Genomic DNA, 24200 nt, shown 5'->3' on the forward strand with positions numbered 1-24200 from the left:
TAAAGGAAAATACTAAAGAGAAAAAAAATCAACAAAATAGAAGACAAACCAAACAAAGCCATAAGCACGTTCTTTGAAAAATCAGTAATATTGACAAACCACTAACTAAACTATTAAGCAAAATAGGAAAAAAACCCACAAATCCTCAATATCAGGAATAAAAACAGGTGAGCACCACACACCCTGGAGACATTAAGCCAACAAATTGAATGACTCCGATGAAACTCACCAAAACTAACGCAAGTAGTAGAAAATCTAAACAGTTTTCTAGGAGTCAGAGACACTGAATTTCTAACCACATTCCCAAAAAGACAACTCCGGATTCAGATAGTTTCTCTGGTGAGTTATTCAAGAAAGAAAAATCAACCCATTTTTAGATGAAAGAGGAGTCACTCTTCAACTGTTAGATGACACCAGCCCAACCCTAACACCAAAACTTGAAAAAGACATTATCCCACCCAAAAAAACACAAAAAACCAGACTAACTCTCTCATGAATAATGTAAAAATCTTTAATTATTAGCCACTCAAACCTAACATTGTATAGAAAGGATAATAGATCATAAATAAACAGGGTCTGTCCCAGAAATTCAAGGTTCATATAACCATCAAGAATCAATCAATATAACATACTGCAACATACATGTAACATACCGTATCACCTATGTGATATGAAAAGAAATATGTATTTTGGTCTTGGGGCCCAGGTCCTAGTCAGAGCTCCTAAAAACCCCTGCAACATCTCCTGACTGATGGGGGTGATGTGGGTCTTACACAGAAATTTCTATATTGTTGAGAACTTCCAGGAAGATAGCAGAGCCTTTGGTTGTAAGGAGGCAACTCCTGGTGGACTCCTGGACAGTAGAGGCACTGGCCACCAGAAAGACAAAGCATGACTAGAAGCTTGAAACTTCCAGCCCTGCCTCAATCCCCAGGGAAAAGACAGGGGCTGGAGACGGAGTTAATAATCAATCATGCGATGAAGCCTCCATTAAAAAAAAAATCCCTAAATTGCGGGATTCAGAGAGCTCCCAGGTTGGCAAACACATCCACAAGCTGGGAGGTTGGCACATCGCAACGCCATGGGGGACAGAAGCTCCCGTGCTTAGGATCCTTCCAGACCTTGCCCAATGGACCTCTCCATCCAGGTGCAGCCTTTGTAATATCCTTATAATCAACTGGATGTAAATAAGTATTTCCCGAGTTCTGTCAGCCATTCCAGCAAATTCCTGAGCCCAAGGGGGGCCAGGGGAGCACACTATTTATCAGCTGGTCAGTCATAAATATGGGTGACAACTTGGGACTTGCAATGAGCATGGGAAGTGAGTGGGGGACAGTCTTGTGAGCCTGAGCCCCTCACCTGTGGCGTCTTTGCTAACTCCAGCCAGCTAGCATCATGACTGAAATACAAGACATCCGGCTGGTGTCCAGAGAACTGGAGAATTGCTCACTGTGAGGGGAACCTCCCCTAGCATTTGGTATCAAGAGCAAAGGAAAAGAGTTTTTTTTACACTATATACATATTGCCACATTACTACATATTAGGGAAGGGAAAAAAAGGAAGAGAGAGAAAGAAATAAAAGACATAAAGATCAAAAAGGATGAAATAAAATAGGTCCCTATTTGCAGATGATTATCATTTCTTATATAGAATCTACAAAATAACTACTAACACTAACGAATTATTTTAGCAAGGCTGCGGAATACAAGGTTAATCGATAAAAATCAACTGTATTCTTATATCCTATAACAAAAATTGGAATGTAAACTTGAAAAAATACTGTATTTACAATAATACTGAAAATTTGTAAAATATCTAGCAATAAAACTAACCTACAAGTTATATACAAGGCCTCCACATTGAAATCTAAAAGATATTGCTCAGTGAGATTTAAAAAGAAATGAAGAGGGGTGCCTGGATGGCTCAGTTGTTTAAAGCCTCTGTCTTCAGCTCAGGTCATGATCCCAGGGTCCTGGGATCGAGCCCTGCATGGGGCTCTCTGCTCAGCAGGGAGTCTGCTTCCCTGCCCGCACCCCCGCTCTGCCTGCCTCTCTGCCTACTTGTGAACTCTGTCTGTCCAATGAATAAATAAAATCTTTAAAAAAATTTTTTTAAATAAAAAGAAATGAGGAAACATACTGCATTCACAGATCAGAACACTAGTGCTAAGAAATCAATTATCCCCAAATTGATCTATAAATTCAATGCAATCCAAGCCAAAATCACAGCAGGTTTTGCAGAAGTTGACCAGCAGATTCTAAAATGTTGTGGAAATACAAAGGATCTAGAAGAGTCAAAGAAATTTTTAAGAAGAACAAAGTTGAGGGGCACTTGGGTGGCTCGTCAGTTAAGCGAACAACTCTTGGTTTCATTTTAGATAGTGATCTCAGGGTCATGAGACTGAGGCCCAGGATGGGCTCCAGGCTTAGGTCAGAGGTCCCCTGGACCCTCTCTCTCTGCCCCTCCCCCCCACACCCCCACTCACCACACACCTCACACCCCGCTCGCTCACTCTCACTCTCTCTCTCTCTTCTCTAAAATAAATAACAACAAAGTTGGAAGACTTACACACTTGATCCCAACACTTACTGTTAAGTCACCCATAATCAAGACAGTTTGGTACAGGTGAAAAGACAGACATGCAGATAAATGGAACAGATTAGAAAGTCTACCAAGTTCTGAAACAGACCCAGGCTTAGATGACCAACTGATTTTCAAACAGACATGAAGTCAATGCGAGGGGAGAAAGAAGTCTTTCTCAGTAAGTGGGGCTGGATCCCTGAATCTCCACATGGAAGAATGAGTGGCAAACCCTCCCATCGCACCAGATACCAAGATTAACTCAAATGGATCATAACCTAAACTACAGCCTTGCACTATGAAATTTAGGGGTAAATCTTTGCAAAAGGGACAAACATTTCTCAGAACAACAAAGAGCATAACATCCAGAGGAAAAGTCCTGCTAAATCAGACCTCAGCAAAATTTAAAACATTTGCTCTTTGAAAAACACCATTAAGAAAATTTTTTTAAAAAGCAAGCCACAGGGGCACCTGGGTGGCTCAGTGGGTTAAGCCTCTGCCTTCGGCTCAGGTCATGATCTCAGGATCCTGGGATCGAGCCCCGCATCGGGCTCTCTGCTCAGCAGTGAGCATGCTTCCCCTCTCTCTCTGCCTGTCTCTCTCTTGTGATCTCTCTCTCTCTCTCTCTCTGTCAGTAAATAAAAATCTAAAAAAAAAAAAAAAAAAGGCAAGCCACAGACTAGGGAAGATACTCATGACACACATATCAAACAAAAGACTTAACTTTTACATTTTTCAAAAAACATCCTACACATCCATTAAGAAGGCAAACAACTCAATTTTTTAAAGTAAGTATAAGATTTGAACAGACACTTCACAAAATGATTTTTAAATGTCCAATGGGCACGTGAGAAGAAGCTCAAAGTCATTAGTCATCAAGGAAATGCCAATTAAAACCATAATGAGACACCACTGTGTCCTCATTAAAACATCTAAAATTAAAAGGGTGACCATACCAAGTGCCAGTGTGGACCTGAGGCAATTAGAAGTCTAAGACAACTCCCACTTTGGACAAAAATTTGGTCATTCCTTAAAAAAAGTTAAACACAGACCCATCAAGCTGCCCATCATTCCACTCTGAGATATTTACCCAAAAGGAATACAAATGTGTATCTATCTTAAAAAAAAAAAAGCACATAATTAATTGTTTATAATATCTATACTTATAATCAGCACACACTGTAATGTCCACCAACAGATGAATGGATAAGTGAATTGTGGAATATCCCTACAATGGGATACAAATCTACGATAAAATAGGAAAGAACCACTGATACATGAAACAATAAAATGGGCCTCAAAATCATCATGATGAGGGTCAGAAGCCAAGCAAAAAACCAGCATATTATGAGTCCATTTACAGAAAATTCTAGGGTGACTCTTAATCTCACAAAACAAACTGAGGGTTGCTGGGGGGAGGAGGGTTGGGAGGAGGGCGGTGGGCTTATGGACATTGGGGAGGGTATGTGCTTTGGTGAGTGCTGTGAAGTGTGTAAACCTGGCGATTCACAGACCTGTACCCCTGGGGATAAAAATATATGTTTATAAAAAATAAAAAATTAAAAACAAAAACAACAACAACAACAAAAGAAAATTCTAGGAAATGCTAACTAACCATTGGGTAGGGATGAGGTAAAGAGAAGGATGGATTACAGGGGAGGGGGATGAAGATGCTTTGGGGAGTGATGGCCATGGCTATTGTCTTCATTGTGGTGACGATGTAGCGATGGTGACTGACTCTGATGAAACTGTACACCTGCAATATGCAGGGGCCTCCATAAAGTTGTTAAGGAAGAAAAGCACAGAAAAGGAACTCAAGATTGGAGAATTTGCACAAGTCTTTAAGAGCGGAGGAGGAACAAGTCTTCTAGTCACTGATTTTCTAGACAGCTCTGTCCACCACATCCTACCTCACACTTCCCTGTCTTTGCCCCTCACGCCCCAGGCTGTCCCTCTCACGTGATCACTGCTATCCAAGGGCACTCGGATGTCCACTCACACAGACATGATCTCAGCCTTCTCCCCTACTTCGCTCTCTGCTCTTTGCAAAACTAAGGTCCCTTGTGCAATGGCTGCTTCCTGGCAGGCGTGAAGCAGGCCGGGCCGGAGGCACGGGCAGCTGCCCCCGTGTGAGCCAGATGATAGCATGTCACCGGAGGAGGAACAAGACCCTGCTTTCTCCCCAGAAGGAAATCACTTGCAGATGTTCGAATCCCAGATTATACCACCATCAGAAGGCCCAAACAAGTCACAAGCCTAGTCGCTGAGGAGAGAACACCCAATTTCAAAAGGAATGTCCGGCTCCAGTGAAGAGGGGAACAGCTGCTTCATCCTTCCCGCGGGGGCAGAGCACGCATACTCCCCAAACTCCAAACCATTCATCCTTTAGGACTACGGGGCCTTCACCTCGTCTTCTATCCGAACATGTGATCATGGTCTCCACCTTACTGGCCAGTTGTTCATGTAGGCACACCTGCAAGCTCTGGGTCCCGGATCCCTCAGCCTCAGGGATGGGAGGCCCTACCTACCTCACAGAGAGAAGATATGTCTCTGCCAACTGCTCAGAGCCAAACGAATGCTGGGTATCACCAATGCTTTACATAGGACGGATTTAAATACAAACTTGTATATATTGTGTTCCCAACAGGAAGCACCATGAGGGGACCCCTGGGTAGCTCAGTCAGTTAAGCAGCTGCCTTTGGCTCAGGTCACGATCCCAGAGTCCTGGGATCGAGCCCCACGTCAGGCTCCCTGCTCAAAGGGGAGCCTGCTTCTCCTTCTGCCTGCCTCATGCTCTCTCTCTCTCTCTCTCCCAATAAATAAATTTAAAAATCTTAAAGACAGAAGGAAAGAAGGAAGGGGCACCATGAGACTGGCTGGGTCTTCTGAGAACCACATCCCTCCCGCTATCATGCTCCACCTACACAAGGTGCTCAATTAAATTCTTATCCTGTGATCTGTTGAGTTTTCCTGCTGGCTCCCCACACGGGCAGCAGAGCTCCACTAAAAGCAACCCCCACAGAATGAGACCAGCTATAGTTCCCTTGGCCCTCGTAAATCATGTAAGGCTGGTGAAAGTTTTGTTTCGTTTCGTTTTGTTTACAAGTTGGGCAATCCTCTAACGCCCAAGGACTAATTAGCATTCGGGGACCACAGGACTAGCTCTACTCTCAGAACTGGTATTAGCAGTGCCTACAGAACCGAAGCAGCTCTGCAGACGTTTTAAGGCAGAAACGGTCTTCCTCCACAGCGCAGAGTGAAAAAAAAGGGCCTGCCTGGCACAGCCCGCCGAGGAGAGGCCTGACATCGATTTCGTTACGATGCAACAACAAATGGCCAGTTTCACGCCGGATGCCCGTACAACCCCACGGCCACTTGCTGATAGATTCTGCAAATATTTACGCAGGGCCCGCTCCCTGCCAGACACTACTTGGTTCTAGGGGTGAAGAAGTTAAGCAGAGAGATATTGCTTTGTCCCCTCGGGGCATTTAGTTAAATTTACAGTCGTGAGGGCAAGAGAAGGTCTGTTTTTGATTCAAAGGAATATTTCTGGCAACATCACGAGCCCACATTACAAGGTGTGAACACAAGATCAGTGCAGCTGACGCTCTCGTGTGGCTCTGGGTACTCTCCTTTAATTTTATAGTCACACTCGGTGCCGCTGGCCTCCCCACAGGCCACACGTGATCCTGAAAGGTGGAGGCACGGCCATGATCTTTGATAAACCAGAACCCAAGCTGGCAGCTAGGGGGTGGTGGGGCGGGGGGCAGGGGTGGGAAGCTGACCTCTCGCCACCGGGCTCCCGCGCTGCTAGAAACGTACACATTCGTCTTGCTGGCCAAGTTTTTTCCCACCGAACCTGAAAGGCAAGAGGAGTAATGACTTTCCACTTCAAGAAGAGGTCAGATACTCACCCTGCCCAACCAGAACAGCCAGTCACATTTAGCAACTACAGATGGCTCAGAACATCACAAACGCTGTGGCCACAGCAGAGGTCAGCAATCCCCGTGTATTCAGCCACGCGTCCCTGCAGAGCTTAAGACTGTAGCGGGGACAAGCATCTCAGACGTACCAGTGGCGATGATGAGACCGGGAGCGGACTCCTTGGACAGGATGGGCATCCTTCGGAGCTGGAGGTTGAGCAGCTGACTGAGCCGCTGGGCCAGGTGCAGGGAACAGCCCTGGGTGAGCTACGGGACACAAGCGCCAGGCACTGTCAGTGCGGGATAGGAGGCCTCCAGCTCCCTCAAAACACAGGCCTGGGTGCAGACCATGCAGCCACACACAGAGAAAGGAAATCTGGCTCAGAGGAACCTAGACGCAGAGCCCAGCTGGCCCCTCACTACCTTCCAGGTGAGTATGATTATATGAATCACAAAAAGTCCTCTCCTTGAAGAAAAGAGAAAAATACGAGTAAAAATATCCTCCTGAGACTCTCAGAGAACAGTAATTAGAAATCAGTGCCAACCCAAGTCGATCGAAAGCATCCCTCCCTCTGTTTTACCCCAGAGATACTCTCGTGTGACTCGGCACAAAAAAGAAACGAAATGCTTTCGTGGGACTTATTTCCTAAGTCTGTAGAGATACATCTCAAATAGGAGGTAAGCAATGCCATTAGAGGAAAAACCAAGAATCAGAAGTCATCAAGTCTCCCTGATCAGCTCCCAAATGTACCACATGTGAGCTACAAACTCCAAAGGATCCACATTAAAACAGATTTAAAGTAGTGAGCATTTGCACAGGGCACCAGCTCTGCCCTGTCCACTGTGAAGCAAGTCATTCAAACAGGCCACTTACATTCGGATTTTAATAGTTCTACAAACAACACCATTTGCCCTGTGGTCACGCCTGATCGTCCTGGCCAGAAAGTCATTGTCAAGTGTTATTCAGCCTCGTCTGGTGTGCTTATGTGAGCAGGTAAAAATAGACACGGTTTTGCTACATATACTCATTTTTATAATAAAAGGATCTCTCTAGCAAATGTCCATCTTGCTAGGATCACAGTTTGATGTGAGCAAATGAGGAAGGTTGGATCTCAAGGAAATATCTGTCAACCAACCTGTTCTTTCACCATCTAAAATCACAGGTAGAAGCTAAGAGCTCACCAACTGCTGTACAGCTCATAAATAGGTCAGCCAGGGAATAAGCGGGGTTTTAATAAAACCATTAAATGCTACTTAACTAGGGCTCAGACCCCAACAGCATGCTGAAAAGCAGGCCACCCCATCCACAGAGGCCCATGCAGAGCTCCTAAAATCTAGAAGCTGCTCCAGAATAAAGAAGCACCTGTGTGGTTGTCTCTTTCTACTCATACCCTGCCTCTTTCCAAAGTTAGACTTGATGTACAAAGTCGGCACCTGTTGCAAAATCGGCAAGAGTAATCAAGAAATCCAAGGAGAGCAAGAGTCTCCAAGAAAATTTTCCCCAGTGGCCAGAGCTACAGCATACAGTACAGTCAACACACTTCATCATGGGCAAACAAGACTCAAAAACCCCACAGATCAGGTAACTGTCTAATCAAATGTTACAGCTTTCCCAAAAATTACTACTACATGATTTTTTTTTCTGAGTTCCTTCTGCCTACCTATAGTATATAATCCAGATCCCTTAAGTGAGGCAAAAAGGGAAGTGTGGGGCGTCGTCATAGAAAGCCAAGGAACTCTGTCCACAGAATGTTCTTCTGAGGGAAAAGAACAGAGCTGCTGAGGCAGGTAGGAACACTTACTGAGACCAAATAATACATTTTAGTATTCCCAGCTTTTCAGATGGAAAATTTTCCCACAGATTGGGAAAACTGTAGAACCCTAAATTATATTCAGGAAGGCACTTATTTTTTTAAAGTTCCACAGAAATAAAAAATGTAATCAGAATTTCCCAAACTTTCTTCCTTCGCAGCACAATTAGTGTCGCCATAAATTTTTTATAGCAGCTTCAAGCCAGGAGAAATACCAGCATTTATTGTTTTACAAAGTTAAGACCAAACAACTTAGTAAGTAGTTCTAATAACTTAGCGGCAATTCGAAATAATAGTGTTCACGCGTATGTAAATACATACACACACACATAGAGAGAAAACAAAATTTCTGTTTCACTCTTAGATAACCACAATTATTTAACATGGGATGCATGTACCTGCTGGTACCACACCCCTTCTCAAAGTTTAGAGTCATGTTAGATCCCACCACCGTCATACCCGCTCCATCCTGATTTTCTCCCTTGCTTTTTATCACACCAACTGCTAGGAAATCCAGCTTCATGCAAACAGGATGCCTTCCAAAGAAATTCAGAATGAACTCATTTTGAAACTAGAACTAAACTAAAGATGGTACTTGGCACAATGACCAACAAATACCAAGTACCGTATGTTTCCCTCAAAAAACTTAAAACATCCCAGAGTGCCCCCTGGGAGTTCACTACGGCACCCCCTAGGTGCCCTGCTGCTGAGTTTGGGAACTGTAAGGGCAGCATAACCAGCTAAAAAATTTGTAGTAAAAGCTCAAATAAGACGAAAGCATCTCTACCTCACAGTTGATTTTTTCTCCATATTCTGTGAAGGCTGGAGCCTGAAGGAACTCCCAGGTACCCCCTTTGTCAAAGGTGATGACTGATCTCATGTTCTCTTCATTCATGGAACCGTTAATCAGAGTAGCGATGTAGACTCCTTGCAACCCCTCCACGCGGTGGAAGTCAGCAAACGGCTCATTTGCAAAATACCTACAGTAAGAGAAAATAAACAGCTGTGAACCTGAACTGATATTTCCTTGGTGTGTTTTTATTGTAAATGACATAAAATTTATATGTTGAGAAGTACAAAATTCAGTGGCATTAAGCACATTCCCAACGTTGTGTTGTACCAGCATCACTATCTCGTTCCAGAATTTTCCGCATCTCAAAAAGAAACCCTGTACCCACCAGCAGGCATCGCCCCTTTCACCTGCCCACCCCAGGCCCCGGCCACCACCACTGAGTTTTTTGTCACTACAGATTTGCCTATTCTGGACATTTCATATACACGGAAACACGCTTTTTTTTATGGTTCTTTCCCCACAGCGTAATATTTTCAAGGTTCACCCATATTGTAACACAAATCAGTACTCCATTCCTTTTTATAGATGAATAGCCTTCTCTTGCTCTTTTTTTTTTTTTTTTTTTAAACGTGCTTGTGTTTTAACTTTGAAGGCTAAGATGGTTATTGGATCAATAAGTCCTCGCAGGGAGTTCAGAATGCTGACTACAACACACAGAGCTGATGACAGGGTCACAGCTTTCACTTCACTAACGAATTCACCCCAAATCCTCCAGTGAGCCTCGACGAACAGGGACAGGAAGCCAGACTTGGAAGACACTAGTCAAAGTGGCGGGCTTACAAGCGGCAGAAATCCAGCACGAAAGGTTCCTCCAGCCACTGTCCACATGCTGACAACTCATTCTCTGGTGCCCTGACAGACCCAAGCCCACGGGGTTCCTCTCAGAAAGCAGAGCCGAACTCCTACCCAAGGAAGCAGGATAGAGAGCAAAAGTGGCTCTAGAACCTTGAGGTTACACTTCTTAATAGTGAAACAGAGAATAAGGCCCTCTCAGGGCCTGAACTACTACGCTGGGATACTGATTTCACTGGGAAGCCACTATGCCCTGAAATGGTCCATCCATCCCTAATGGAATGAATTTCTGAGAAGCTCCAACCAGAGTTCACACATGGCTTTTAACTGGACGTGTGTCCCTTGTTTAGAAGGGTTCTGAGCCACTGGGCTGTGTAAAAAAAAAAAAAAAGAAAGAAAGAAAGAAAAGAAAATTTTAATTAAAAAAATCACAGAACTGGGAGCCTGGGTGGCTCAGTGGGTTAAGCCACTGCCTTTGGCTCAGGTCGTGATCTCAGCATCCTGGGATTGAGTCCTGCATCATGCTCTCTGCTTAGCAGAGAGCCTGCTTCCACTTCTCTCCCTGCCTGCCTCTCTGCCTACTTGTGATTTCTCTCTCTGTGTGTCAAATAAATAAATAAAATGAAAATTAAAAAACAATCACAGAACTGCTTTTTTCCATTATCCACTGTACAGATCTTGAGCTGGAGGAGTGCTCTGTCTCCTCAGACAGAAGGAAGCATACTACAAGCTCGGAGGCAGAAAGGAAAATTTTTAAAAAGCACTGACAGAGCTACTTCAGACTAAGAGACCGAGCAAAATCCTAAATAAGATACTGATGTTGAGACCAAATATTCTGATATGTGGTTTCCTTAGGTCTAGTGGAGTTGTTTTTCGGTTGCTTCCTTAGAAATCAGTTGAAGGTCTATCACCCACCGGCTCTCTGTTCATCTGTTCACCTCAGCGTTGGATCCCATCATCACGAGGCCGCCACCATCCGGTTCAAAGGCTTCCTTCAAATGTGAAGGAGGGTCTGGCTTTCTCTCACCTAGATGAGCTCTGCTTCTTCCCTCTGGTCACTCTCCTGGATTTTTGTCTTTCGGTTCCAAGGTTCTAGAAACCTGTTCTCTGTGCCTCACACGCTCACATGCCCCCAGACTGTCCTGTCAGCTTCTCTGTGGTCCTATGACAATTCACCTCCCCCTAAGTGCCCTCTCTCCGTCCATTTTTCTTACATTTCCTCTCACCAGCCCTCAGGACAGCACTTGTCCCCTGCTCCCTGGACAGCGCCCCAGGGCCCCTAGGCCACCCTCCTGCAGAACCCAAGTCTGCCTCACCACGCACAACCCAGGCCCTCCTCAGATGCCCCGTCAGGCCTGACATCTCCCCACACCTGGTCTTCCACACAGACACCACTTGCCATGAGATTTCTTTTTTTTTTTTTTAAGATTTTTTTTTTATTATTATTTGACAGAGAGAGATCACAAGTAGGCAGAGAGGCAGGCAGAGAGAGAGGGGGAAGCAGGCTCCCTGCCGAGCAGAGAGCCCGATGTGGGACTTGATCCCAGGACCCTGAGATCACGACCTGAGCCGAAGGCAGCGGCTTAACCCACTTAGCCACCCAGGCGCCCCTGCCATGAGATTTCTATTCCACACATCTCAATGATGCCAGGAGCACCCCGTTAAGAATTCTTTCTCCAGTCCTCTAAGCAAATTAGGACGGGTTCCTTGGCACCGCACTTGCCTATTGAGTTCAAAGAACAACTCATTTCAAATACCACAGAAAGGCTGTGTTTTGTTTTGTTTTGTTTTTTTCACATCAGCCTGCCCACATAATCTGCTAATTCACCCTTATCCCATTTCATCTCGCTGAGAGGCAGAAGCAGGTGACAAGTTCACTCACACGAGCCCCTGTGAAGATCTCCAGGCCCTGAGATAGAGTCTAAAGAAAACAACCAGAAGGCTGAGCCTATGTGGTTCTGTGAACATAGACATAAAACTCTCTCCAGTTTCCTAACGGGACTGTACACTCCGGCATGGTGGGTGCGACCTTTGTGACCACAGAAAAGACCGTGTGCGTCTACGAGAGGGCCACACAGTCACCAAACTGGGCTTACTACTTCCTGGGGGAGCTTCTGGCTTCGGCTCTGCCCAGTCACGAGATACCCATCCCGCACACCCCCCACACGTGGAGGATCCAGAAACCTTCGGCAAGCTCTGATTTGTCCACTCCGTAGTGAAGGACTCTCAAACGTGGGGACAAAAATAAAATCAGAGTCTGTGAAAGGCTTGAGGAATAATGGGCTTATAATTTTAATTATTAAAAAAGTAAAGAGGGGCGCCTGGGTGGCTCAGTGAGTTAAGCCTCTGCCTTCGGCTCAGGTCATGATCCCAGGGTCCTGGGATGGAGCCCCGCATCGGGCTCTGCTCAGTGGAAAGCCTGCTTCCTCCTCTCTCTCTGCCTGCCTCTCTGGCTCCTTATGATCTCTCTCTCTCTCTCTGGCAAATAAATAAATAAAATCTTAAAAAAAAAAAAGTAAAGAAAATATTATTCACCCGTAAAAAAAGAATAAAACACTGACAACACCCTCCATGTAGACAAACCCTGAACACGTGCAAGGGGCAAGAGGCCAGATCCAAAGGTCACATATTATGCTGTGATTCTGTTTACATAGAATATCCAGAGAAGATAAATCTACAGAGACAGAAAGGAGATTAGGTGGCTGCCAAGAGCTGGGCGGAGGGGGGAGCTAAAAACTGCTTAATAGTAAGGGGTTTTCTTTCGGGGAAGTGAAAATGTTTTGGAATTAAAGCTGGTGGTTGTACAATACTGTGAATGCCCTAAGTATCACTGAATTGTTCACTTTAAAATGGTTAAGCTAACATTCTGTGAATTTCACCTCAATAAATTACTTTAAAAAAAAAAACAAAACAAAACAAACATGAAAAGAACGCAGAAGCCAGCCCAAATGCCAGCCCATTGGCAGCAGCCAGGCTACTACTGACCAAACCAGAAAAACCTGAGGCTGAATCATGGTAGGAATGGTTTACAACACATTAACATGCACCAAGTAATAAATAACTCATGAGACTATACTGGGAGGGGAAAAAAAAAAATTAGGCATAGAATAGGATATACCTCTGAAAGAGCCAAAACAGGGCATGGAAAGGCATGATCAGAGACCAGGTAGAAAATTCTCCCCTCAGGTCCTGGTGAGTTCAAACTAAGGTCCTGCTCTTTTCCTCAACACCGGCTCCGCACCCTGCCCTCCCCGACTTCTTGACTCAGCCCATGGCCATCATTCTGCCAGCGGCTCAGCCCAAGCAACCGTGGGCCCTTGACTCTCCAGAGACAAGCAGCCAATCTACCAGCAAACCATCAGAATTTGCCCAATTCTGTCATCTCTGCCGCTACTGCCCTGGGCCCGGCCAACAGCAATCCCTGCCGGCTGGGTTGCCGTCGCTCCCCCACAGCCAGCCTTCCTGCCCCCACGCCCTGGCTCCTCGACGTGAGCCTGCTTTGCACACAGCATTGAGGACGGCTTCTTTAAAACACAGATCACCTGAGTGCCCTTCTAAGATGACTGATAACACTGTCCCTTTATGTTTCAGGTGCTTCCCTTTATATCATGCAATTCACAAATTTTTTAATGGTTAAAAAAATACAACAGGTTAAATCAGATGATGTCCATCTTCTGGTCAAAACCCTGCATATTCCACTTGGGAAAAAAGTTCTTTCCATGTCCTCGAAGGCCTTTTACAAACTGAGCTCTGCTGTCTCAGAGCCTGTCTCTTGGGTTCTCTCCCTCCCGCCTCCTCCTATTGGATCCACCCTGGTCTCCTCCTTGCTCCTAAAATAAACCCCCAGAATCCAACCTCAGAGCCTCCGTGCACGCTGTTCCCTCTGCCTGCAGTGCCCTGCCCCTGGCACCTGCCGGCTCCCTCGCTCATGGAACTCAGGCACCTGTTGACATGTCGGCATCCTCGAACAGCCTTCCACGACCAGCCGGTATGAAGTACCACGCTCCCAGTACCCTGTCCTCTTAATTTGGTTCACTTTGCCTCCCAGCACCTACCACCACCAGGCAAATTACACACCAGTTTATGTTCTCTCTTTCCCCCAACGAGAACAGAAGTTCCACAGAACAGGGACCCGGTTTTGACTTTTCATGGCCGGACACATTATCTCAGTGCTGTGCCCGGAAGGAGGGCTGGTCCCACGCAGCAGCGTCCCTGCTGAAAGAGCTGGTGACTGAATAAATCACCTGGCTGACGAGAGACAGTGGACGGCAATGCCATGTCCTGTGACCTGGTGGTCGTGGCCTTGGAGCTGGACCTCGCTGCCCAGCAGCCAGCTCCAGCAGAGGGCTCCTTCCGAGGGCAGACAGTGAGCCTCACCACAGTCAGATGCCTCACAGAAGACAAGAGAATAAACGCACTCCTGGCCCTCAAGGGTCACAGGTTGTTCATCCCTCCTGAACCCTGGACTCCCCCGTAGCCCATGGAAAATGCCCATTACTACAAAACAGCTCCAAGCCCAGAGGCCCAGAGGTACTGATAAAGGATGGACAACACTGGTGTCTTTCCACAGACATCCACAGAGCAGGACTTGCAATTACAGTTAAGGAAAAAAAAATGTCCATGTCACTTGGAGGCAAGACCCTCGGGGCTCCCCATGCCAGCTCACCCCGAGCTGACATTTTCCCAGTGCCTTTTCCCACAGGCTCAGAGACCACAGAGCCAGACAACTGAAAAGGAGGAACTCAGGGAGTGGCTGCCACGGGCTGTGACCCTAAAGGTCACCAGGACCGCCATGCTCACCCAGATCACCTGAGGGGCTTTGTAAAACCTTCAGAGTCTGGCCGCACCCCAAACTCGCCAAACCCCAACCGGGCATTGGAGTTTCTGACAACTCACCATCGGAACCCAAATGTACAGCTAATGCTTAAAAACACCCAACTTGAGGGCGCAGGTGGTGCTGACATAAGACAGCGGGGGAGGGACCCACGGCGTCCTTACCTCACCAGCGTGTCACCACCAGCCCCTCCCGGGCTGTAGTAGAGCACGTTCTCCAGGGACAGGGAGAACTTCAGGCCCTCTGCCTCGGAGATATATAAATTGGTGCGGTTGTTGCTGTGACTGACGCATACAAACACCTGGTCCTCGGAGGCATCTGCGATGTAATATTCCTTTAGAATCAAAAGTCGAAAGAAACACAAGTCAAAAAACACACTTGCGCCGTGGGCTTTCCCTAGACCCCCTGAAGTAACAATTTCCCAAAGTCCCAGTGACAGGTATGGGCCCAGAGCCCACAGACAGCTTCCCAAATCCTGGGGAAGCTTGGCCAATTTTCTTTTTGGAGGAGCTGAGGCTGCCGGGTTGCTGGAGCAAGTCTCTTCCTGGCAAATGGGGCCTAAAAGCGGGGACCACTGAACTCCATCAATGACCTAAAACCTTCCATTTAGTTCATAATGTCTCTGTCTACTTCCCATGAGGTCTAGCATTACTACCAAGTACAATACACATTCATGTGCATTTCCTTTCCTTTCATTCTCTCTAAGGTACTAAAGGAAGAAGGTGGAAGCCGTAAAAAGCAAAGAATGGACAAGAATGTTCTCCACCTGAGCTCCCAAACCTTCCACCACACCGAATGCTAGCAGCAAGGCCTTCTGACTGTGGGCGCTTCTCTGATGACCCCAGCCCACGAGGATCCTTCTATCAATCTCTCCGTTACCATACACACATACAGCAGCCAGGCCTTGGACTATGTGTGGCTTCCTCCTCTGCTTGGTTCTCTGTGTCTCCAGCCTATGTGTTTCTAAAAGGGTGGGACCCAGCTCTTATCTCCTGTTGGAATCTAGCTGCCTACAGTAAAGCAACAGAGCATGTCCTGAACGGTCACCAGCACCCCATTCCTTCAGGACTGACACCCTGAGCCCACGGACTCTGGTCCCAAACCTTTCCACCCATCCGCCTCCACTAAAGCAAATTAAAGCTCCCATCTCACCACTTTGAAAGTGAACAGGAAAAGAAACAAATCAAGATGCCTAGAGTATAATGGTTCTCTCTAGGGGCCGATCTCCAAAAGTGACTTCAGAGAGCCTCTATCAGAGATCGAGCTACCCAGAAGGACATCCCTGCGACACGCTCCCGGTGAGGCCTGCATAGGGACAATGACACTTCTTCCCACCCCCACAGCGGACCCCACTCACATTAATAGGATGCCTTGTGACAAACTGGGCTGGTCGCATAGGCTTCCTGCCAAAAGAGACCCAGAGCTGGACTGAAGATGGCTGCAGACTGCCCCAGAGATGCTGCCAAGGAAGAGGAGGAAAAAGAAGTTAACAGTGCCCTATTACAGCCACTCAAATAAGTGAAGAAGGAAAGAGTAGGGTCAGACCCCTCCAAGTCTACAAAAAACGGGGAACACAGGGTGACTGCAAATGCACACTTTTGCAACATCGCTGTTTGCTCTGCAGCTCGGGCTGCACTCGCTTGGTTCCAGACTGCTGGTCTGCAGCAGGCACTAGACACCCCCCGACACCAGATGAGGATGAAGGGAAAAGGGTCCTGCGGCTGAAGCTGAGTGTGGGAGGCGGGTGGAGGCTTCACCGGGCAGCCCCCAAGCCCACCCAGGGTGAGGTCAGCCACACGGCGCACATAAAAACCTATTCCCTTGTTCTTTCCCTCCTATTTTCAGGTTAGAGGCATACTTGAATTCAAGGGCTTTAGCTTGCACAAAGAGGTGAGGAAATTTTCAATGATTCCCTTTTGAAACCTTTCAATAACTTCTCCCTGATGAACATTTTTGCTGGAATATGTTCTCTTCAGGAGGGCCCAGGGCATGCCCCGTGAGGTCAGCCCCGTCACATTGTGTTTGAGAGATACTGGAGCACAGCTGGAATCTCGAAAATGTGTACAAAAGCACTAGATTAAGAGCTGGCTGTACCACCTCGAGAAGTCACTAAGCCTCTCTAGGTCTCATGCATTCATCTATAAAGCTGAGAAGCTGATTAGGCATGGGATTCCTGTCGATGGGTTTCCAGGGTCCAGGCACCCTATAAATACACAGACAAACAGTGTGATAGATGCACCCATTCATCCTGCTGGGGAGGGACACAATCTTTACTGGATCCTCAAAACGGTCAATGGTTCAGAAAAAGGTGAGAACCACCATAAAGGCTTAATGTGGGTTTTTCCAGCTCTGAACATATGGGGCAGCGAACAAAAGCCAAATGGTGCACATCTACCCAGACAGAAAGGGACACACACCATCATGTGGACAGAATCACACACGGGCCTATTAAGCTGATCAGAATATTGGGATCACCAGCCGGAAGGGGTTCACATCTGGCTTCATTTATCCTTGACCACGTTGCTACTGTTACTACAGATTTTAAATTCCTATAAAGGATGAAACATACCAATTTCTCTTAACTATAACTGAATTCCCTGCACTAATATATGTCCAATAGACACTATGTAAAGAGCAAGCTGATGAATGTGAAGGTACACACACACACATATTCAAACAAATGCTTAAAAGTAACTTATTTGAGGGGTGCCTGGGTGGCTCAGTGGGTTAAGCCGCTGCCTTTGGCTCAGGTCATGATCTCAGGGTGCTGGGATCGAGTCCCGCATCGGGCTCTCTGCTCAGCGGGGAGCCTGCTTCCCTCTGTCTCTCTCTGCCTGCCTCTCCATCTACTTGTGATTTCTCTCTGTCAAATAAGTAAGTAAATAAAATCTTAAGAAAAAAAAAAAGTAACTTATTTGAAAGAAGCCAGGTAGGGAAGTACAAAAGACTGCCTTTCTAAAATGTCACACGGAAAACCATGTTAATGGCTTGTACTCAATAGGAGGCCAGAGGAAACATGGATCTCTTAAAAGTTATTTAAAATTTAATTTTAAATTAAAAATGTAAAACATATTACCTGAGTGAGAAAATAGTGCCCAGCAAAACTGTCAGGCATAGATCCCAAAAGCCCTCCTTAAGTCAATAAAATTTTAAAGCTATTCATAAAGGTCAGAGGATCCATGTTAAGTTACCCTATATAAATCCCTATATACATATATGAATAGAGAGATGTCCGTGAAACACACACTTTGATGCCTTAAACTTGTTCACTACTTCCCACTGTGGTTAAACCTTAGAAAGGAGCTACTTTTCTCAGTGACACCAGGGCCATGATTAGTTAAGCATTCTTAATGCGTCCTGTTGATTGGCACAAGAATTGAGAATGCACATCAAGGTCAGTCTTCCTGCAAACGTCTGAGTACAAGATGCAAAAGTCTGAGTACAAAGGTTGTAAGAAACCTTAAAACAAACCAAAAAACAAAAAACAAAAAAAAAATTTAAAAAGCAAGCTCAAAACACATGCGTCCTACTTTCCTTTGGGACAATAGTTCCAAAGCCTGGACAATTCAGGCTCACCCCTAAGGAGCTACTGTAATACTTTCTTGCTACCAAGAAACACATTAATAATTACACCGTGGGACACTGTGGATTGTCAGATAGATGTATCATAAGCTCCTACTAACTTTCCTTAATAAGCCATGGGTTCTTGTGGTTGCTGAGTTTCTCTTTACCACGATTATAAAAGTAAAACATGGGGTGTCTGGGTGGCTCTGTCGTTAAGTGTCTGCCTTTGGCTCAGGTCATGATCCCAGGGTCCTGGGATCAAGCCCCACATCAGGCTCCCTGCTCAACAGGAAGCCTGCTTCTCCCTTTCCCACTCCCCCTGCCTATGTTTCCTCTCTCACTGTGTCTCTGTCAATTAAATAAATAAAAATCTTTAAAAAAAAAGAAAAAGTAAAGCATGCTCATGAGAAAGAAACACCCAACAGTATGGACGGCTATAAGGTAAAATGCAGGCGCTCAGCTCCCTACCCTCCACTCGTTCCTCCTGCCCTCCTCCCCAGGGAGTAACAGGGAACAGGCTCTCGTGGGGTCTTTTTTTTTTCTTTGTAATTTTATTTATTTATTTTGACAGAGAGAGATCACAAGTAGGCAGAAAGGCAGGCAGAGAGAGAAGGGGAAGCAGGCTCCCCACTGAGCAGAGAGCCCAATGTGTGGGGCCCAATCCCAGGACCCTGAGACCATGATCTGAGCCTGAAGGCAAAGGCTTTAACCCACCGAGCCACCTGGGCGCCCCTTTCATGGGGTCTTTGAGAAGTGTTCTGTACCATCACCCCAGGCATATTTATATAGTGACAGACAATGCTATACTTCCCAAACACCCATTAGTCTTTCCTCCTTAGCAAAATGATATTGACTGCCACCCCAAATAACGCACTGGGGTCCTCCGCCTTTTGCATAACTACATGTGGCCATGTGACTGAGAACTAATCCAGATCTGTAAGCCTAAATGGTGTGTTGGGTTTCTAGGAAGGCTGCTTAAAGGGACTTAATCAGAAGGAAGGGGTCCTACTGTGGCCTATCTGTCCTTACTCTTTCTGACTCTCGTAAAGACCCAAAGGCTAGTACAGACGTCCTGGACCACGAGGGAACGGTGAGGATGGAAACCACTGTCAGGCTGGTGGAACAGAGAGAGGCCTAGGCCCCCAATGACACCAGGGTATCAACAAACCAGCCCTACATTGCCTGCCTCCAGGTAGCACTGAGGAGAGAAATATCTGTATTCATTAAGCCACTTTTCACTTCTACTCTGTTACTGGTAATTGAACACAATGTCAATTTGATACATGCAATTTTATTTTCCACACACGATGCAGATTGTGCTAGAAATATTCTTGCGCAATTCAACCTTCTTCATTATCAGAGTCTCTTAGGCGTCTCTCATTTAACAGCTCATGGGCTCTGACGTGATTTCCAGAAGCACTCTTGAGTGAATATACCTGGATATATTACCTCTGTCAGAACTACACAAGAGTGTCTGTAGGATGCCCTTCTTAAAACCCCTACGTCAACATTTTCACTTTCAGCAGAAGAAAGAGCCTTCCTGAAAGGCTACCCCAGTTAATACACACAAATACTTCCACCGGCATCCAGGAAGTATTTCAATGCTTCGGGTTATGCCAGGATTCTAGGGTCTGAAAACGTAGGATAAGATCTTTGTTTCATTTGGTGCTTTCATTCCGATAAGGAAAAATAAATCGATGTAAGTTTCTGGAAAATGTGAATTTCAGAAAGTGCCCTTCCATTTATGTTTGAGATTCTATCAAAGGAAATGCAAGGTCAAGGAGGGAAGAGCAGAGGGGAACTAAATGAACGACACGTTCTTGCCAAGTGAAGGCCACAGGATGTCACAGGGAGATCTTCAGCTGAACGTTTCGTGGAGAACAGCTGTCAGAGAGTGAGGGACCCCAAGGCACATGGCAGACAAGGACACAGTCCAGAAGGGGCTTGCGTATTCACCGCCACCTTCGCCTCTGAAACCGTGACAAGGGATCAGCAAGACATCATCATCCACATTACTGCTGTTCATACTAAAATATTTATGGATAACATTTTTTATATATTTTATATATACATATTTATGATTTGCTTTTAAAATATTCAAAGAAAGGGGCACCCGGGTGGCTCAGTCGGTTAAGCATCTGACTCTGGATCTCAGTTCAGGTCTTGATCTCAGGGTTGTGAGATCAAGCCTCACACTGAGGTCCATGCTGGGCGTGGAGGCTACTAAAAAAATAATAATAAAAAACAAAATAAAATATTCCAAGAAAAAAATAACTCATGGGTACACTGCCAAAAAGAGATTAGCACATGTAAATAATATTGAGTCTGAATGAGGGCAACCGTGGTGGTCCTATCAGTATTAACTGTGCTTTTAGACAGATTTGAAAACATGCATAATAGGGGCGCCTGGGTGGCTCAGTAGGTTGGACATCTGCCTTCAGCTCAGCTCAGGCTGTGATCCCAGAGTCCTAGGATCAAGCCCCCTGTCAGGCTGCTCAGTGGGAAGTCTGCTTCTCCCCCTACTTATTCTCGCTGTCAAATAAATACATAAATAAATAATCTTTAAGAGAAAGAAGAAAAGAAAACATCCATAATAAAGTTTCACGAAGTTAATATTCATTGGAAGCACGTTGAGAACAGCAGAAAAAGGAACTCTGAAAATCCATTCATCCGAAAAGCAACAGGACCACTGACAAAAATTCTCCAAGTCAACTTTTTCAGAATTCGAAAAATTAAACAGAGGCTTGCCAAAACCCAGAGAGCACTTAGTGGAGAACAGTGTCAAAGCTCAGCAGGAACAGCCGACCTCATGGCTTCAGTCCCATCCCTTTCTCTCTGGCCCGGCGGTAGCCCTGGAAATGCACAGCCTCGCAGCTACGGGAACTGTGAAAACCAGCAGCCGCACAGTCCCTGCAGGGGACAGACTGTTGCCATGCCCAGCGTGAAAACCATGTTCTCGGGTCTTCTCTGCCTATAGAGCTCCCTGCACAAACAGACCTATAGCCAGCTCACTTACAGAAAAACAGAGACAAATGGCCTATGTTTCGCATCACAGCTGCTGGAGCAACATGACGGCCGGGAGCTCACAAAAGGCTCACTCATAAGCATGAAAGGAAAAGCTGAGGAAGTAGATGCTCCTGAGAGGCTTCAATATGCTGTGAAATGTTCTGGGGACTCTACAAGGTCACACACGCAAGAACTGTGAGTATGCTCAGGAGAGCAGCGAGAAGGGCCTAATGGCTCACGGCTGGGTCTGTGGAAGCAGGAACTGAAGGCTAAGGCAGAGCTGTAGGCTGCACCAAAGGCAGGCCCCGCACCCACACTCCAAGGCCCTCAGCAAAGGCTATCAGATGTATTGATTCAAAGCATTTTTTTTTTATTTTATTCATTTATTTGACAGAGAGAGATCACAAGTAGGCAGAGAGGCAGGCAGAGAGAGAGAGGAGGAAACAGGCTCCCTGCTGAGCAGAGAGCCCGATGTGGGACTCGATCCCAGGACCCTGAGATCATGACCTGAGCCGAAGGCAGCGGCTTAACCCACTGAGCCACCCAGGTGCCCGATTCAAAGCATTTAAGAAAAATCTCTATTTGATCATTAACTGAGCATGAAACCTAATTATCAAACATGTCATACCATCACAATGAAGAATACAAACTCTACAAATTAATGCAGGAAACTCACAGACAAAACAAACATAGGCAACAGCAGGAAAAGGCAACAAAAACCATTCTGGGAAGGGGCTACTCTGATACGAGCAGTTGCCGCATTATATACCATCGAAAATGTCTGATTTTCAATAAAAGAATGACAAGATCAAGCAAACCTCAAAGTATGTTCCCTACATAGACACAGCTCACACACACACACACACAGTCAATAGAAACTGTTTTGAGGAAGGCCCAATATTAGACATACAGATGAAAAATTTAAATCCCCTATCATAAATATGCTTAAAAAATTAGAAGAAACCATGTCACGAGAATTAAAGGAAAATATGAGAACACAGTCTCACCAAAGAGAGAATATCAATAAAGAAACAGACATTTGTACAGATACAAATTCTTGAGTGGGAAAGGACAATAGGTCACAAGAAAAAAATCACCAGAGGGGTTCAACGGGAGATTTGAAGTGGCGGGAGAGAGAGGCAGTGGACCTGAAGACACATTAATTCTGATGAAACACAGATGAAATCTGAAAATATTATACTAGGAAAGAAAACAATTATAAAAGGTCACATGGTTTAAGATACTCTTTACATAAAATGTCCAGAACAGGCAATTCCTGGAGGCAGAAATAGGTTTGTCCTTGCCAGGGAGGGGAGGGGAACAGAATGGGGGTGTGGGGGCTGGAATTAGATAGGGGTAAGCATAAACAACTCTGTGACTAAGTGAACAACCAATGAGCTATATACCTTAAAAGGGTGAATTTTACGGCATAGAAATTATATTTTAATACAGGTGTTATTTATAATTCGTTGGGGTGTTATATTTGTTTATTGTTATTTATAATGTGTTTGGGTTTTACTGTTGCATATAAATTATATGCATTAAGCATCTATTTATACCTAGCTTTATGTTTACATACATTTAAGTAATGTTACGATTAAAAAAATTTGTTGGGACACCTGGGTAGTTCAGTCAGTTAGGCCACTGCCTTCAGCTCAGGGCATGATCCCAGGGTCTTGGGATCGAGTCCTGCATCGGGCTCCCTGCTCAGCAGGGAGCCTGCTTCTCTCTCTGCCTCTGCCTGCATTTGCGCGCGTGCTCTCTCTCTCTCTCTGAGAAATAAATAAATAAATAAATAAATAATATCTTTAAAAGAAAAAAAAGTTGTCAATAGCTTGGTTTTGGTTAGCTCTCCTAAAAAATCATGCTCCAACTGTGGTCTACTAACGTTTCATGGAGAAGCCCATAATCCTGCAATGATTACTAAATTTTCTTGTTATCTCTACCGTTAGAGACCTTAAATGAGCATAATGAAGATTAGAAATTGGTTTTCAATAGTGGTTGGTTGGTCAGAACAGCAAAAGTACAAATGAGCTCTCTCGGGAGATCAGTGGCGTGCAAGATATTTGAAGTGGCCATTATATCCTAAAGATAATACTCGGGCATGAACAGCACATAACAATTTAAGGAGGCTTGTAACCTGAACTCTTAGGGGTAATGCCCATGACTTATCAAGCTTTCACACGAGAGGATTCTGGTTGCCTGATGCCAACTCAAAGGGTAACAGCATCTTGCCTCTACAACAGGGTTGGTTGTCTGTAAAGATCCATACCGAAATATTTTAGAGTCTGTGAGCCATCCTGCCTCCATGCAATTATTCAATTCTGCCTCTGTGACATGAAAGCAGTGATGGACAACATGTAAGCAAATGAGCATAGCTATTTCAATAAAACTTTATTGACAAAAACAAGTGAAGGGCCATAGTTTGCCAATCTCTGCTCTAGAACATTGTGTTTGGATCACCTAGAACAAGAGAGGAGATGCTGTCAAGCCCAACATTGGGTCTTTGTTTACTGATATACATTTGTGCAAGAAAGGTGTGGACCTGGCTTTCATGATAAGCTGATGGTGAAGCTACAGACTCACTTCTCTCCAACATTCGGGCAACTACTGCTATCCACCAGAAAGAACCTAACAGCTCTCTATTGCCAAGTTAAGGAATCAATGTTGGTCCAGTCTGCAGAAGTGCCTCATTGCTGTCGTAATGGCCTATCATTCTCATGTAGACTATTAAGACAAGTAAGTGAACTTCATGTCAAAAAACAAGGAATAAAAATCAAACTTGGGTTTAAAAAAAAAAAAATATATATATATATATATATATATATATAAATAAA

General features: G+C 45.3%; 1 protein-coding gene across 3 annotated transcripts in view; it reads right to left on the minus strand.

Moving 5' to 3' along the window:
* SORL1 (sortilin related receptor 1) overlaps nucleotides 1-24200 on the minus strand; it is a 150837-nt gene that overhangs the window by 89391 nt on the left and 37246 nt on the right. For all 3 annotated transcript variants that reach the window (XM_059415119.1, XM_059415115.1, XM_059415107.1), the window contains exons 7-11: nucleotides 16151-16252; nucleotides 14958-15127; nucleotides 9102-9294; nucleotides 6653-6770; nucleotides 6366-6439 (exon numbers count right to left, since the gene is read on the minus strand). In XM_059415119.1, coding sequence (XP_059271102.1) covers nucleotides 6366-6439; nucleotides 6653-6770; nucleotides 9102-9294; nucleotides 14958-15127; nucleotides 16151-16252 — 657 coding nt within the window. The remainder of the gene's footprint in view (nucleotides 1-6365; nucleotides 6440-6652; nucleotides 6771-9101; nucleotides 9295-14957; nucleotides 15128-16150; nucleotides 16253-24200) is intronic.

Source organism: Mustela nigripes, chromosome 1, assembly GCF_022355385.1.
Source record: "Mustela nigripes isolate SB6536 chromosome 1, MUSNIG.SB6536, whole genome shotgun sequence".
NCBI lineage: Eukaryota > Metazoa > Chordata > Mammalia > Carnivora > Mustelidae > Mustela > Mustela nigripes.